We start from the raw sequence: 17092 nt of genomic DNA, 5'->3' as shown, positions 1-17092 counted from the left end.
AACTTCAGTGTCATTGGAAATATTGCTTTTTTTCTATTGTCAAATTTGTATCGTTTTTTTTTATTATGATTCGGTGATGTAAATAAATAAGTTTTTAAATTGACAGGTAAGAATTTTTAATTAAACCATTTTATTTTTTTTTTATTATTTTCATTTTTTGTTTCAGATGAATTAATTTTTTTTTAATTTATCAGAAAAATAGTTATTTTTTTTTTGCAATTGCATTAATATTATATTAATATAATTTGATAATGTATATACTTAGATCATTTTTTTTTAAAATAAGAATTTTTATTGAAGTAATAAAAAAAAAATTATATTAATTTTTTTTTTTTACTTAGATTTTTATAAATTTTTCAGATGAAACTAATAAAAAAAACTAGCTAATTTAAAATTCTACATATATGTAAATAATTTTGATATCTTATCATAATTAATGATATAAAAACAAGTCCAACATGACCTTACAAATGTATATTTCGTCATATGTATGGAATATTTACCCGATACTCGGAGAAATCATCGATGTTACGTATTATATAAAACAATATATTTTTATTATAAAATAAGTTTATTAATTCGTTATGTATCATTTGAGTAAAATTTTTCACCAAAGGTAAGATTTCTTCCTCCACTAAAATTTAACTTTTATAATTATATTAATATACTTTTTATTTCAGAAAACCAATATTTTTGCAAACATGTGCGTTTTCTGGGTCTGGAATTCTCAGTACTGCTATCGAAAAAGTATTTTCCATAAAAATTTAAGGTAAAGACCCAGTTATTGGTCTAGTTGTTTGACACTTTGAATTTTATTTTAATTAAAAAAATAAAATGTTCTGAAAAAACCAATTATCTTAAAATTTATCATTCAAAAATTATGTTTATTAATTTGTCAAAGTTGAATTTTTTATTATTTATTTATTCATACATAAAGTAAAAAATAGGCTCTACCCTGATTATCTTTACAATGAATTTGAACTGAATGAGAAGTATTATGAAACTAGAAATACCTCCAAATTTAAAATAAGAAAAACAAAAACAATAATTGCGGAAAAAACAATTATATATAGAAGTCTACATTGGTACAACAAATTACTATGTGATACAATAAATGAAAAGTGATTAAATATATTTAAAATAGAGCTAAAAATTATATTATAAATAATGTTGATGGTTTTAAAAATATAAATAGTTATTAAGAATGTATTTTTGTATTTATTTATTTTAAAGAAATTATTTATGTTTATAAATATTGTAATGAAAATTAAGTTAGCCGACAATTATAAATTTTTGTAATTTATTTTATTGAAAAATTATTACAAAAAAATTTCACATGTCGAAAATTTTAATAACTATACGTGTAATTTTTTAAAAATATTTTTTTAGTTCTAATTTAATTAATAAAAAAAAAGTCAAAAATTGTTGAACGTCGGCTAATTTTAGTATCATATATTGTAAATAGCAAAGCTAACAAACAATAAATATTATTATTATTTTTAATTAAAATAAAATAGCAAGTGTCAATAACTAGGCCAGTGTCAATAATTGGGTCTTTTACCTTATTGAATTTTATACTAAAATAAATTACAGTAAAAATTAATAAAATTTTCATACAATTTTAGGTACTGATAGCAAATCGCGGAGAAATAGCCTGTCGGGTTATGAAAACAGCCAGAAAATTAGGAGTAAAAACAGTAGCTGTTTACAGCGACGCTGATAGAGACTCAATGCACGCGGATCTAGCAGATGAAGCTTATTACATCGGTCCATCTGCATCTAGCGAGAGCTACTTAAGACAGGATAAAATAATAACAGTAGCAAAAAAAACAAAATGCACTGCCATTCATCCTGGGTACGGTTTCCTGTCAGAGAACATGGAGTTCGCGCAGCTTTGCCAGAGAGAGAAGATAATATTCATTGGACCTCCAGCAAGTGCGATCAGAGATATGGGAATTAAAAGCACTTCCAAGGAAATAATGAGCAAAGCTGGGGTTCCTATAATTGCGGGTTACCACTCGAGCGATCAAAGCAATGAAGTTCTCTTAACAGAGGCTAAAAAAATAGGTTTTCCTGTTATGATAAAGGCCATTCGTGGAGGTGGTGGTAAAGGAATGAGAATTGCGCAGGGTGAGAAAACTTTTTTCGAAGCTCTAGAGTCCGCTCGTACTGAAGCTCTCAAGTCTTTTGGTGACTCTGACGTTCTTTTGGAAAAATACGTCGTCGATCCGCGACATGTTGAAGTCCAAGTGTTTGCTGACACTCACGGAAACGCTGTTTATTTGTTTGAGCGAGACTGTTCTGTCCAGAGAAGACATCAGAAAATAATTGAAGAAGCTCCTGCTGTAATAATATTTATTAAACGATTAATAATGATTTCATTAATGAGAATTATTATTATTTTCAGCCAGGTTTATCGGAAAAAACTCGTACTGAAATAGGAGAAGCTGCTGTACGAGCTGCTAAAGCGGTGGGATATGTTGGAGCGGGTACTGTTGAATTTATAATGGATCAGAATGATCACAGTTTTTATTTTATGGAAATGAATACACGGTTACAAGTCGAACATCCAGTTACTGAAGCCATCACGGGCTTGGATCTTGTTGAGTGGCAATTAAAAGTTGCTGCTGGCGAAAAACTTCCACTTGCGCAACAAGATATTACCATGAAAGGTCACGCGTTCGAAGCGAGAATTTATGCAGAAGTATGATATATTTTACTTAATACTTTAGAATAACTGGAGTGTAATAATAATAAGTTTTGTACTTATAAATAATTAATAATTATAGTAAGTTTGTTTGGTACTTTTAGGACCCTCGCGGTGGATTTTTACCCCAGGCAGGACCATTGTTGTATTTGAATCCTCCGGAGACTGCTGCAAATGTCAGAGTTGAGACTGGAGTTCGACAAGGAGATGAAGTTTCTGTTTATTATGACCCGATGATTGCTAAATTAGTTGTCTGGGGAAATAATCGTGGTGAAGCGCTAAGAATTATGAAGTCTAAATTAGCAGACTACCATGTACTTTCACTACATTAGTTACTTATAATTAGTCATTTTTTTTTTTGGTAATTATTTACAAGTGTTTTCATTTTTTTGAACGAAATTTCTATTTAATTTTATTGATATATTTTTTTTTTTTTGAAAAATACATAAAAAAAAACTAAGAATTTAGAAGAAAAAAAAAATTGATTATCACAATTTTAACAGATTTTACAAATTTTCAAAAAAATTTATATATTTTGTAGGAAATTGTGATATTCAGCTTTTTTTTTTTTTTTTTAATTCGTTTTTTTATGTACTTTTCTCAAAAATATATATTAAAAAAAGATAAAATAGAAATTTTATCCAAAATTTTTTCCAACTTTTGAAGACAAAAAATCAATCGAAATCTTTTTTTTTCCTTTCACATTTTTTATCATAAAAATGCACCGTAAAAACAAGCAAAATAAAAAAAAATTAAAAAATATTAATTTTTCACCTAGATATGGCCAAAAGTAGGGTGGACCCTCCTTGTAAATAATTACCATTTGTTTCAAGTTACGAAATTTTCATATTAGGCTATTGAATTAATTAAAAAAAGAAGGAATTTTTGCTTACAGATTATTGGGGTAGAAACAAACATAGAATTTTTAAAAGACTTGTGCATCCATCCTAAATTTAAAGCTGGTGTAGTGCATACAGGTTTTATAGACCAGTACAAGGATTCATTATTCCCAGAGCTGCAAGTTCCCAGCAATATATTATGCCAAGCAGCGCTGGCCGCAATACTATACGAAGATTTAGCTTGTTTAAAAACAGCAGTGAATTGTAAAAATCTCTGGAGTCCGTTCAATACAGAGTTGGGGTTTCGCGTAAACCACCCACTCGCTAAACCATTTAACTTTATATTTAATGACAAAAAGTTAATGGTCGATGTTAAATATACTGAACCAGAAGTCTATTCAATGCAAGTTAATGGTATTGGTCCTTGGAGAAAGGTCATAGGTACTCTTACTCAGGAAGATAATGTGCTTGAATTAAAATCCGAGGTTCAAGATACTAAAATGAAGACGAGAATCGTTAAAATTAATGATCAACTCTATCTATTCACTAATGTAATTTACACGATTTTTATATATTCACCCATTAAATTTTAACGGGTCATTTATTAATCATTTTTATTTATCCTTTAGGATCGAGCTTGGAAATTAGACTTACCTCAGCCAGAATTTTTATCCAAGCTAAATAAAAAGTCAGAATTGAGTGGTGCAGCAGTGAGTCCAATTCCGGGAGTTGTAGATAAAATTCTTGTGTCTCCTAATGATGTTGTTAAGAAAGGAGACGCGTTGCTCATTATTGTCGCAATGAAAATGGAGGTTTGTGATTCATTATTAAAATATCTAATAACTTTTTAACTACACGGAAAAAAACAAGATGACAGTGGATATCATCCCAGATTATACTCAGTGATATCTGTGGTGAAAAAAAATTTTAGATAGTAGCTAGAAAAATCCAGATTGTACTGCGTGATATCTGGATTATACTCATTGTAATCTGTATTATACTAGCTACTATCTGAATTTTTTTTTACTCAGTATAATTCGGGATGGTATTTAGTGTCATCTTGTTCGTTTCGTCTATTGACTAATTAATTAATTGACTAATTAATTTAATTTAATTATTCAGCACTCAATTCGAGCATCTTCTGACGGAGTAATCGAAGAAATTCTTTGCGGAGTAGGCGATACCGTTGCGAAAGATCGCTTGCTCGTTAAAATCGCCGAGAAAACTCAATAAATTTTCCATTTATGTACGAAAGTATTCGATATTTATTTTTATAAAAATATTTTATATAATATAAAAATATAAACTTTATATAACATTAAGCTCTTTACCTATTTCAACGAAAGCATTTACCGTACGATCAATATCCTCTGGAGTGTGTACTGCGCTTAGCTGTACTCTAATCCTCGCTTTACCCTTTGGCACCACCGGATAGCTGAATCCTATCACATAAATTCCTCTTTCCAGCATTTTATCAGCGAATGTAGAGGCTAATTTCGCGTCACCTAGCATCACTGGAGCTATGGGATGGTTATCGCCGTTTATTGTAAATCCAGCTGATTTCATTGCCTTTCGAAAGCGCTGAGTGTTTTCTTCGACACGAGACATCAACGAGGGATTATTCATCACCAAATCCAACGCCTAAATTATTTATTATACTTTTATTATGATAGAATTAATCTTGGTTAAAATTTAAGTACCTTAATTCCAATTGCAGCTACTGGTGGAGGTAAGGCATTTGAAAATAAGTAAGGCCGACTACGTTGTCTCAATAAATCAATTAATTTTTTTGATCCAGTAGTATACCCGCCAGCAGCTCCTCCCAGTGCTTTTCCTAGTGTTGAATTAATTATGTCAACTTTTCCAAGTAAATTAAAGTATTCTTCAGTTCCTCTAAAAAATAATAAATTTAATAATTTGTTAAAATATTTTTAACTAGAAAACTTGCAGTAACTACGTGACTGCCGTGACTTGTGAATTATAAATAAATAAAATTTTGCTTTATTAAATAATGAATTTTGTTAAATTGCACTGTACTTTCTTAACTATCGACGCTTTTAAAGATATAAGCTCATCCTGATGTTACACTCATCAAGAGCTTTCATTTGAGTACCCACATGCATTTTCATATATTTTTCATATATACATATATATGATATATATATGAAATATATGAAAAATTGATGTGGGTACTCAAATGAAAGGTCTTGATCAGTGTAACATCGGGATGAGCTTATATCGTTAAAAATGTCAATAGTTCACAAGATATTTGTTAAAATGCCCTGTACTTTCTTAACTATTGACGTTTTTAAAGATATAAGCTCATTCCGATGTTACACTCATTAAGAGCTTTCATTTGAGTACCCACATGCATTTTCATATATTTTTCATATATACATATATATGATATATATATGAAATATATGAAAAATTGATGTGGGTACTCAAATGAAAGGTCTTGATGAGTGTAACATCGGGATGAGCTTATATCTTTAAAAATGTCATTAGTTCTCCAGATACAAGGTCATATCTTAATTAGGTATCTAGAGATAGAGAATTTTCGAATGCACCCTAAATACTTTTCATCATAAATTGACTATTGGTGCGAACAATATGAAACCTTGAGATTATCTTAATATTAGGTTAATAGATTTTAAGTTAATATAAAATAAATATTAAGTTAATAGATTAACTTAATATTTTATTTTTTAATACCTTCCAGTCTTGCCAATAAATCCAGTAGCATGGCAATCATCAACAAAGGTAATTGCATCGTACTTGTTCGCTAAATTAATTATTTCAGGCAACGGAGCAAAATTACCATCCATCGAGAAAACACCATCTGTAACGATAAGCCTCAAACGAGCTGACTGAGTTTCCTGAAGTTTAGCTTCCAAGTCAACAAGATTTCTATGCTGGTACCGGAATTTCTGGGCTTTGCACAACCTAATCCCATCGATAATTGAAGCGTGATTCAACTCGTCGCTTATTACAGCATCCTCGGGCTTCAGTAGAATCTCAAAAAGACCCGCGTTCGCGTCGAAGCACGAGGCATAAGCAATAGCGTCTTCTCTACCATGAAATTCAGCAATCTTAGCCTCTAATTGCCGATGTATATCTTGGGTTCCACAAATGAATCTTACCGAGCTTAATCCCGCTCCGTATTTATCTAAAGCTTCTTTTGCCGCAGTAATCAGCTCTTGATTGTCCTAGTTTCAATACAATTATAATTAATAAATTAAAGATACACGGAGAAAAAAATATCGTTAGAAATTTTTTTTTAAAAATATGTTGTATAGCCAATTCAGCTATACAGTAGATCATCAATATAACGATCCGTATCATGACGTATTATTTAGGCATTAGATTTAATAGTTAACTCAACTAAACAGATCCTCACATTAGCAACACAGTTGTCTGTTTTGACGAAACTAAATATATTTATGCGCTATTTTCTGTATGTTTAAATCAAACAAATGGATCCTTAAATCAAAAATCCGGATCGTTATTTAAAAAAAAACGTCATTTGAGGATACGTTGGATAGTCATTTTAACAATATTTTTTTTTCCGTATACCAAAAATTTGTCGACGTCACTAATTTTGACTTAAAAATTCTATCTATTTTTAGCTTAATTAAATTAAATTACCGACAGTCCTAAATAATTATTAGCACAAAAGTTTAAAACTTTATGCCCAGTATTTAATTCAATATTTGTCCTCTGAGACGAAACGATAATTCGTTCATTTTTCCAAGTTCCAGCATTTCTTATTTCCGTTAATTCTGGCTGCAGTACTTCTGGATACGCGCTATACGCTCTAAAATTTATTTTAGCTATTTTTTTGGACAAAACCCCGCAATCTGTGAGTTTAAAATTTAACAAATTTTATAAATTACAAGCATGTTATTAAACAATAAAGTAATAATATTAAAAACTTACAGGTAATTCGTGATGAATACATTTTTTGTTTACTTTATATCTTTATAAGACCAATACTAGTTTGGATATAAGGCCAAGAGATCCTTAAACTATAGATCAATAAACAGGTTTTCATGATCTAGCTACAACTAGTTGACCTTGATGAGTACAAAAAAATCTTATTGAATTTTTATCCTTAAACAAGCGGTAATATAAATACATATATAAAAAGTTTGCTTCGTAGGTAAGGACGAAGGACGAAAAGAGCATGATATATAATAATATAATATAATATAATATAATAAATATATAGAATGCAAAATGTAGATAATAAAAGGGGCTAAAAGTAGTCTGCATTGACTATAAACTATAATAATAATAAACTTCAGGTAGAAATGGGATGGAATTCTATTTCTACTCTACAGAACTCCTATACAATACATTAGAAGTTCAAAAACATTTTAAAGGATTCCCGTGGGCTTTTTTGACAATGCTACCTGAGACCCACTGAGTCCCAAATGGATCCGCCGTAAACGACAATTGCACTTTGTGCATTCAACAATTTCTTTTCTTCTTTTATTTTTATTTTATTATAGTTTCTTGCGATCTTTCTATTGTCATCGGCTGACAATTGATCGAGCAGCATGATTTTGAATGAAGAAAAAATTCTTGAAGTTAATATAAGCAAATTCTGTCGCATCAAGGGGCGTTTGCCACCCACCTTACTATTATATCGATTACTAGGGCGAAAAAATGCTCCGCGCACTCGCAGAAGCATCTTCATCGCTCTGATTCCTCTCTGTTATCATCTCCTTGTCAACACAACTCTTTATTCTCATAGAGTCCGATAGTTTTTTCATACAAAATATAATCAAAAAACTGTTTTTTATGGATTATGAATTTTAATAACATTTACATAGTTTTACTCAGCTTTTTACCGTTTATTAATGCAAGTGGTAAGTTTCTTCTTTAAAGTTTCATTTATATTCTTCATTATTGTTTTTTATTCCATCGAATTATTGAATTGCCTTGCTTTTTTTTTTTTTTTTTTTTTTTTTTTTTTATGATAAACTAAAATTATTAGCCGTTTTTATTAATAAAATTTTTATTTTTTTAAAATATTCATTGATGTCAATTGTTGAATACAGTGTAAATTAATGTTAAAAATGAAATTGAGTTCTTTCAGGAATATTGTTAGGACCCAAAGTTTATGAAGCAAATCCAGATGCCAAAAGACTGTATGATGATTTATTGTCAAATTACAATCGGCTTATACGGCCTGTTGTCAACAATACAGAAACTCTTACTGTTTGGTTGGGGTTGAAATTGTCACAATTAATAGAAATGAATTTAAAAAATCAAGTTATGACTACTAATGTATGGGTAGAACAAGTATGTATTTAATATTTCTTCTTAAATATTATTATTATTTAAATAGAACTGATGATACTTAAATTAGCAGACATTTGATAATTTTTGATTTTTACAATCAAAAATTACAATGAAACTTAATTTAGCAGATATTTAATAATTTTAAGAATTTTTCTAATAAATAAATTACTGCATAAAAAAAATAAGAAAAAAGTTGAAATTTAGAAAATTTAATAAATTAAAAATGCAATTTTTTAAAAATAATTTTTCAGAACAAATTTTTTTGTTGAATAAAATTAAAAAATGGTTAAGTGACAGCTAACTTTAATATCATAAAATTACAAGTAAAAGAATATTTTTTAAAAATTGCATTTGGAATTTTTAAAATTTTCTACGTGAAATTTTTTTGAAATAATTTTTTTCAATAAAAAAAATTATAAAAAATTTCCGATCTCGGCTAAATTAATTTTCATATAGAACTGTCATTATTATTATAAATATTTTTAAAACAAATTTTTAATTTTTAAGACAAAATTTTATGACACTGAAATTAGCTGACACTTGATTTTTTCTTGAAAAATAAACCACTTTTTTAAAATATTTTTCTTTTTAATAAATTTTTTTTTGACATGATTTATTTGTTAAAAAAAAGTTATAAAATTTATCAGATGTTTCTTAATTTCATTATCATTAAAATTTTTTGTAGCTGTTAATTTTTTTAAACTAAAAGAAAATTTACAAATATTGTTTTTCTCAATAATAATTTATAAGAATTAATTCAGTAGTTAGATATTTGATTGTTCTAAGAATTTTTGTAACAAATAAATTATGGCAAAAAAATTGACAAGTAGAAATTTAAAAAAATTAAAAATGTAATTTCTTAAAAATAATTTTAATTAACAAATTTGTAAGATAAAATTAAAAAACGGTCGAGTGACTCCTAACTTTCATTTTGTTAACATTTTTAATTTTTTAAAATAAACCCTTTTTATTTACAGAAATGGTTTGATTATAAATTACAATGGGATCCAATGGAATACGGTGGTGTTGAAATGCTTTATGTCCCTTCAGAAAATATTTGGTTACCAGATATAGTTTTATACAATAAGTAAGTAACTAATTTAACAAAAACATATAAATAAATAACCATAATTAATTATTAATGATTATATTGAATTAACTAGTGCTGATGGAAATTATGAAGTAACATTAATGACCAAAGCAACATTAAAATATACGGGTGAAGTCTACTGGAAGCCTCCAGCAATTTACAAATCATCATGTGAAATTAACGTTGAATATTTTCCATTTGATGAACAATCTTGTCTGATGAAATTTGGCTCCTGGACTTACAATGGTGCTCAGGTAAGTTTAATCATATTTAGTCAAGCAATTAATTTTAGCAAGAAAAATTTATTTTAAAAATCCCATCTTTAGAAGCTCTGAAAAATTATAAGTGCAATTTTTTATAAAAATTTTTTTTGATCTAGATTTTTATTAAAAAAAAAACTAAAAAATTGTCAAGTATCTGCTAATTTTAATGTAATTTAATTTTATAGGTGGATTTGAAACATATGCAACAGCAACCAGGTAGTAATTTAGTAGCGACCGGTATCGACTTAAACGAATTTTACCTCTCAGTCGAGTGGGATATTCTTGAAGTACCAGCTTCACGTAATGAAGAATATTACCCTTGTTGTATCGAGCCGTACTCAGATATTACATTTAATATAACAATGCGCAGAAAAACACTTTTTTATACAGTTAATCTTATAATACCGTGTGTGGGAATTACCTTTTTAACAGTTTTGGTATTTTATCTACCAAGCGATTCTGGAGAAAAGGTAAAATTTTTAAAAATAATTACACAGAGTAAAAGACCCCATTAGTGGGGAGATCCCATTACTGACACTTTCTTTGATTTTGTTACTTATTCAATTAATGAAATCATTAATTTCTATTATGAATATATTTCTAATCTTTAAGACCTTTAGATCAAAATAATTTTTAATTTTTATTCTAAGTAGAACATTTTTTCATTGAAAGAAAAAGTGCCACTAAGGTAAAAGACCCAGTTATTGACACTGGCCTAGTTATTGACACTTACAATTCTATTTTAATTAAAAAAAAAAATCAACTCTAATAAATTAATAAATATAATTTTTGAATTATAAATTTTAAGAAAATTGGTTTTTTGAGAAAATTTAATTTTTTTAATTAGAATAAAATTGCAAGTGTCAAACAACTAGGCCAGTGTCAATAACTGGGTCTTTTATCTTATTAGAGCTTAGAGGTACCATTAATGGGGTCTTTTACTTTATTTTATAATTAACTAATTTTAATTTTTAAAAATTATTACAGGTCTCATTGTGTTCATCAATTTTACTGTCATTGACAGTGTTTTTCCTCTTATTAGCAGAAATAATTCCCCCTACATCACTAGCCATACCGTTACTCGGAAAATATTTATTATTTACCATGATATTAGTGACACTGTCAATTTGGATCACTGTTGTCGTATTAAACGTTCATTTTCGGTAATTATTTTAATTATCAATCAACCAAACGCAATAATTAAATTAATTATTAAAAAGATTTTGATAAACAATTAAATTTTTTAAAGATCACCAACGACTCATAAAATGTCCAAATGGGTAAGAAAATTATTTCTCCATTGGATGCCACGACTCTTGATGATGCGACGAACTCCTTACGCTACTCCAGAGTATACTGACATGTATATAGAGACTGGATACTCAAATGATTATGATTACAGGTTTTATATTAATTACTCTTCACAATTTATAATAAAATTTTTTTTTTAATCATTAAAAATTAAAATTTTAGTTACGGCGATAACGAAAGCGAATACACGACAGACATGAAAGAAAATCCAGATGAAATGGACAGAGTTACGCTGGGTTACAAGAATATGGAGGACGAAGATGGACATCCTCATGGCTCTAGCCATGACAGTGATAATATGCTGCTCAAACATGTATCTCCTGACGTAATGTCTGCGCTAAAAGGCGTACGATTTATAGCACAACATATTAAAGATGCTGACAAAGACAACGAAGTAAGCTGAAGACTAGCTCAATTTTTTATGAAAATGAATTTAGCTGACATTTCAAAATTTTTAGAAATTTTTTATGATACTAAAGTTAGCCAACGTTTTTAATTTTTTTAAATAATTAAATTAGAATAGAAAATTTTTTTTTAAAATTGCACTTAAAGTTTTTGAAGTTTTTTACACGTGCAATTATCTTTTTTTTTTTGTAATCATTATTTCGTTAAAAAAAAAAATTCTAAAAATTTTGAAATGTCGGCCAACTTAATTTACATAAATTTTTTATAATAATAAAGTTAGCCGACATTTTTATTTTGCTTAATTTATTAAATTATGACTAAAAAATTTTTTTTAAAAATTGCACTTATAGTTTTTGAAGTTTTTAACAAGTGAAAAAAATTTTTTGTAATAATTCTTTAATATAAAAAATCATAAAATTTTTTAGATGTCGGCTAGATTAATTTTCATAAATTTTTTATCGAAAAAATTTCAATTAAACAATTAAAAAAAAAAAAATATCACATGTTAAAAACTTGAAAAACTACAAGTGAAATTTTTTAGAAATATCTTTTTAATTGTAATTTAATTAAAAAAAAAAAAAAAAAGTTTTTAGACGTCTGCTAACTTCAGTGTGATAATTTATGAAAATTGAATTAGCCGACATCTTAGAATTTGTTTTTATTAAAAAATAATTTTTTAAAAATTAAAACAAAAATTTTCACATGTAGAAAATTTTAAAAATTATCCGTGGAATTTTTTAAAAAGTTTTTTAGTTCTAATTTTTAATTAATAAAAAAAATTTTTAATTTTTGAGTGTCGGCTAAATGAAAATTAAAATTAGCTGACACTCGAAAATTTTAGATTTTTTCTATTAATTAAAAATTAGAACTAAAAAACTATTTTTAAAAAATTCTACGGATAATTTTTAAAATTTTCTACATTTGAAAATTTTTTTTTTATTTTCAAAAAATTTTTTTTTAATAAAAAAAAATCCTAAAAATTCTAAGATGTCGGCTAATTTAATTTTCATGATAATTTTTTTTTTGTAAATTAAATTTATAAATTTATAAAAATAAATTAAAATTACAAGTAAGTTAATTAATTTATTTATAGGTAATTGAAGATTGGAAGTACGTTGCAATGGTACTAGACAGATTTTTCCTGTGGGTGTTTACGATCGCATGCACAGGTGGAACAGCTGGAATAATATTACAAGCTCCAAGTCTCTACGACACGCGAGTCGCACTAGATCAAAATCGATCCCCGGGAATTCCTATGCGCCAGGGTAAAGACATGCGAACTGTTGGTATTGGAGAGATCGACAGTATTTTGAATAAACAATAATTAATTTAAAAGATAAATATGCTCACTTAATATTAATTACCAATTAATAATTACTTATAACTGTAAAAGAAATAAATTATAAAAATTAATAAATGAAAAAGTTTTCAATATTTTTTTGTCATTTTAAAAATTTTTTTTTTTTAAAGTTTTTATTTTTTAATTATAGTATTTTACTGTATTAAAACAGTACATGGAAAAATTTTTTCAGAAATTTACTTGTCTTCAGGTTTGTTGAACACTAGTGTGTAACCGCATTTTCCACAGTAATGACGGTCTTCCATGGCAGCCATGAAAACACCAGCACCGCATTGCTCAGACGGACACTCACGTCTCAGACGATGGATTTTTCCATTCTCGTCAACCTGCAGATAATAATAAATTAAATAATTAATAATTATTCAAGAACCATTTTTTAAATGATCAAAAAAAAATTATTAACCTTGTAGAACTTGAGAACAGCGAGCTTGACCTTCTTCTTCTTGTGCTTGATTTTCTTGGGGGTGGAGTAATTCTTCTTCTTGCGTTTCTTGGCTCCACCACGAAGTCTCAACACTAGATGTAATGTTGACTCTTTCTGGATGTTGTAGTCGGACAAGGTTCTTCCATCCTCCAACTGCTTACCAGCGAAGATCAATCTTTGCTGATCTGGTGGGATTCCTGATGAAATAATCAATTATTTGTATTATTAAGAGAATAAGCGAAATTTTGTGGCCAGTGTATTTAGACTGCATTCGAAAATGCTCTATCTCTAGATACATAATTAAGAAGTCAACTTATATCTCGTGAACTATTTACATTTTTAAAGATATAAGCTCATCCCGGTGTTACACTGATCAAGACCTTTCATTTGAGTACCCACATCAATTTTTCATATATTTATATATATTATATATATGTATATATGAAAAATATATCAAAAATGCATATGGGTACTCAAATGAAAGCTCTTGATGAGTATAACATCGGAATGAGCTTATATCTTTAAAATATATATTATATATATGTATATATGAAAAATATATCAAAAATGCATGTGTGTACTCAAATGAAAGCTCTTGATAATTGTAACATCGGGATGAGCTTATATCTTTAAAAACGTCAATAGATAAAAAAGTACAATTAATAATTAATAATTATCCTTAAATTGATTTCAAAATAGTTAAAAAAAAAAAATATTTACCCTCTTTGTCCTGGATTTTGGCCTTGACATTTTCGATGGTGTCAGACGCTTCAACCTCAAGGGTGATGGTCTTTCCTGTGAGTGTCTTTACAAAAATCTGCATTTTGACTCCCTAGACTTGCGCCTGAAAAATAAATAAAAAATAATTAAAAAATTGCAAAAAGACAAGATAAATAATTGAAAGGAAGGTTTTATATAGAACTAAAGCATAAAAAAAATGAACAAAATAACCTAAAGAAATATTTTATTTATTGATCGATATCAAAGATTGAAAACGAGTACAATTAATAAATTACAAAACATTTAAACTAGTAAAACAGCATTAATACATCCATCGTTCTCCGGGTTGTTTGTCACTTGGGCGTATTTTCCCCAGACGACTTTACCAGTCTGGGTGACCAATCCAAGCTCTGAAATATTGACTTCGATGATTGTTCCCTTGGTGATGACACCCAGTGTCGTATACATGACAGAACTTGGGTTCCTCTTGACGCCGATGATCGGTAAATGGAAAGTAGCCTTCAATTCCGGGTGCGTGACATGAGCTTTGCGGAACCTGAGTGCCATGGGTCTGATGAATCTCTCGAACTTGGGTGGCTTTCTGGTGAAATTCTCGCCAACGTAAGTGACCTTGGTCACCATTCTCTTCCAAGCCTTCCTGCGGGTTTTTCCACTCTTGACAATTTTGAAAACTTCTGACTCAGATTGAGCCTTTACTTTTGGTATAGGTACGTCCCACTTGCCAGCTTTTTCCTTTCGCTTTTGTTTTATCATATTGGACAGAACTTTGGAGCGCTGTTGGACATCACGGTCCAGCAGATACACGGGCAACGCTCCCTCAGGAGCATTTTCAGATTGCTGTTTAACTTTCTTTTCTTCATGCGCCTTGATCTTCTTCTTCATCTGTATCTTCTCATTGCGACGTTCCTTGTTGAAGATCTTGGCCTTGATACCGCGAAGTGTTCGCGCTCTTTCAGCCCGCTTGTGCGGCTCACGAGCTTCTCGCTTGCGTTTACGCTCTTCATAATCCAATCTCCTACCGTACAACTTCTGATGTCTCTCTACGTACTCGTTCTGCGGCATTTTGTCTTCTAATTAAAATCTGAAAATTAAAAAGTGTCAAAAAATCGTTCTTTAAAAAAAATAATAAAGTTAGCCGACATTTTTAATTTTTTGATGTTTTTTCAATAAGTAAACTATAACAAAAAAATATTTTTTAAAAATTGCATTTACAGTTTTTAAAGTTTTTGACAAATGAAAATTTTTTTTCTTTGTTTTTTGTTGTCATTTTTTCAATAAAAAAAATTTTTTTAATTTTTAAATGTCGGCTAATTTAATTTTTAATAATAATAAAGTTAGCCGACATTTTTGAATTTTTTATTTTGCTCAATTTATTAAATTACAACTAAAAAATTGCACTTATAGTTTTTGAAGTTTTAAACAAATAAAAAAATTTTTTTGTAATAATTCTTTAATATAAAAAATCATAAAATTTTTTAGATGTCGGCTAAATTTATTTTCATACTTAAAAATGACACTGAAGTTAGCAGACGTCTAAAAATTTCTTATTTTTTTTTTTAATTAAATTACAACTACAAAAATATTTCTAAAAAATTGCACTTATAGTTTTCCAAGTTTTTTACATGTGAATTTTTTTTTTTTTAATTGTTTGAAATTTTTTCAATAAAAAATTTCTAAAAATTTTGAAATGTCAGCTAACTTCATTTTCATACTTTAAAGTGGTTGAATTATATTTTATTTATTTTTTTTTTTACTAAGTCAACTTACCTCATTCATTCACGTAATGCTCGTACTATTTTTTATTCCAATTCCAACAATAAAAGCACCACTGATTTATTTTTATTTAATTTACTATTATTTAAAAATATATTTTATTATTTTGATAAAATATTAAAATAATTTAAATTTTAAATCACGCGTCCTCAGTCATTGAATGACGTAAGTTAACTTTGCGATGATTAACTACAACTAATAGCTAGACAATAAAGTAGCCGCTGGTTAGAAAATCTAACCTAAAAATGTATTCATTAAAAAATAAAATTTTTTTAGACCTCAATAATTGGCATCCATTATCAAAATTGATAAAAATAAATTAAAATAATAAAAATATTCACTTTAATAAACTTAAATAAAAGTTTTAACTAATAAATTAATAAAATAAGTCGCATGGATAATGGACGACAACGTGGTGAAATATTGTCAGCTTTTCCAGGTCATTAAATTAACAATAAAAGGCATCATAGCACAATTAAAAAATAATTAATGCAACGAGCGAATTTAAAATAAATAAACAACGCATAATAAGTAATAAAATAAGAAGTAGAGTAATAAATAACAATAAAATATTGTTGTAAAAAATATATACGCACCTAACTTTGGCCGCGAGGAGTTGAAAAAGGTCGATGCGATTCAATAAACTATACACGGTAGATAGTATTGCTTATTGCGGGTAGAAAAAAAAGCTTGGCAGTTATTTTTTCCGACTGAAGGCGGCGCTGCAGTAGCAATTGGAAATCGACTTACCCGCGGTCGCCAATGGGAGCGCGGCTTCTACTAGAAAATTTAAAAACTATGTCTAAAAGGAGCGACGGGATTGGCGGAAGGCAAAAAAAATTTTCCCATGGTGGATTCCCCACCTTAAT

General features: G+C 28.2%; 5 protein-coding genes across 9 annotated transcripts; 2 read left to right on the top strand and 3 right to left on the bottom strand.

The window, feature by feature from the left end:
• The first annotated feature begins 396 nt into the window (after positions 1-396).
• LOC123259420 (methylcrotonoyl-CoA carboxylase subunit alpha, mitochondrial) lies at positions 397-4868 on the top strand. Of its 2 annotated transcripts, XM_044719932.1 has the most exons (8): positions 397-616; positions 681-747; positions 1626-2345; positions 2408-2704; positions 2812-3021; positions 3603-4097; positions 4176-4358; positions 4669-4868. In XM_044719932.1, the coding sequence occupies exons 1-8, from the start codon at positions 585-587 to the stop codon at positions 4777-4779; spliced, it is 2115 nt and encodes a 704-aa protein (XP_044575867.1). In that variant the 5' UTR covers positions 397-584; the 3' UTR covers positions 4780-4868. The 2 variants fall into 2 exon arrangements, with proteins under 2 accessions (XP_044575867.1, XP_044575868.1); XM_044719933.1 differs by lacking the exon at positions 397-616 and having other exon boundaries at positions 706-769.
• On the bottom strand, positions 4794-8309 carry LOC123259438 (2-amino-3-ketobutyrate coenzyme A ligase, mitochondrial). 2 transcript variants are annotated; one of them, XM_044719973.1, is made up of 6 exons: positions 8186-8309; positions 7486-7622; positions 7195-7406; positions 6262-6755; positions 5247-5439; positions 4794-5187 (listed from the first exon to the last, which is right to left on the bottom strand). In XM_044719973.1, exons 2-6 carry the CDS (start codon positions 7505-7507, stop codon positions 4855-4857), a joined length of 1254 nt encoding a protein of 417 aa, XP_044575908.1. In that variant the 5' UTR covers positions 7508-7622; positions 8186-8309; the 3' UTR covers positions 4794-4854. The 2 variants fall into 2 exon arrangements, with proteins under 2 accessions (XP_044575908.1, XP_044575909.1); XM_044719974.1 differs by lacking the exon at positions 8186-8309 and having other exon boundaries at positions 7486-7652.
• LOC123259424 (acetylcholine receptor subunit beta-like 2) lies at positions 7920-13323 on the top strand. 2 transcript variants are annotated; one of them, XM_044719941.1, is made up of 9 exons: positions 7920-8420; positions 8651-8856; positions 9834-9943; positions 10020-10200; positions 10395-10679; positions 11197-11372; positions 11459-11611; positions 11683-11914; positions 13019-13323. In XM_044719941.1, exons 1-9 carry the CDS (start codon positions 8360-8362, stop codon positions 13247-13249), a joined length of 1635 nt encoding a protein of 544 aa, XP_044575876.1. In that variant the 5' UTR covers positions 7920-8359; the 3' UTR covers positions 13250-13323. The 2 variants fall into 2 exon arrangements, with proteins under 2 accessions (XP_044575876.1, XP_044575875.1); XM_044719940.1 differs by having other exon boundaries at positions 8642-8856.
• Positions 13324-13395: 72 nt separating this feature from the next.
• On the bottom strand, positions 13396-16935 carry LOC123259453 (ubiquitin-40S ribosomal protein S27a). The gene is made up of 4 exons (XM_044719996.1): positions 16820-16935; positions 14430-14553; positions 13689-13906; positions 13396-13611 (listed from the first exon to the last, which is right to left on the bottom strand). The coding sequence occupies exons 2-4, from the start codon at positions 14530-14532 to the stop codon at positions 13462-13464; spliced, it is 471 nt and encodes a 156-aa protein (XP_044575931.1). The 5' UTR covers positions 14533-14553; positions 16820-16935; the 3' UTR covers positions 13396-13461.
• On the bottom strand, positions 14662-16890 carry LOC123259445 (ribosome biogenesis protein NSA2 homolog). 2 transcript variants are annotated; one of them, XM_044719986.1, is made up of 2 exons: positions 16820-16890; positions 14662-15531 (listed from the first exon to the last, which is right to left on the bottom strand). In XM_044719986.1, the coding sequence occupies exon 2, from the start codon at positions 15510-15512 to the stop codon at positions 14733-14735; it is 780 nt and encodes a 259-aa protein (XP_044575921.1). In that variant the 5' UTR covers positions 15513-15531; positions 16820-16890; the 3' UTR covers positions 14662-14732. The 2 variants fall into 2 exon arrangements, with proteins under 2 accessions (XP_044575921.1, XP_044575922.1); XM_044719987.1 differs by lacking the exon at positions 16820-16890 and adding an exon at positions 16218-16352.
• Positions 16936-17092: the final 157 nt, after the last annotated feature.

Source organism: Cotesia glomerata, linkage group LG2, assembly GCF_020080835.1.
Source record: "Cotesia glomerata isolate CgM1 linkage group LG2, MPM_Cglom_v2.3, whole genome shotgun sequence".
Lineage (NCBI taxonomy): Eukaryota > Metazoa > Arthropoda > Insecta > Hymenoptera > Braconidae > Cotesia > Cotesia glomerata.
Note: the sequence above shows the minus strand (reverse complement) of the source record. Positions and strands in the feature narration are given on the sequence as shown.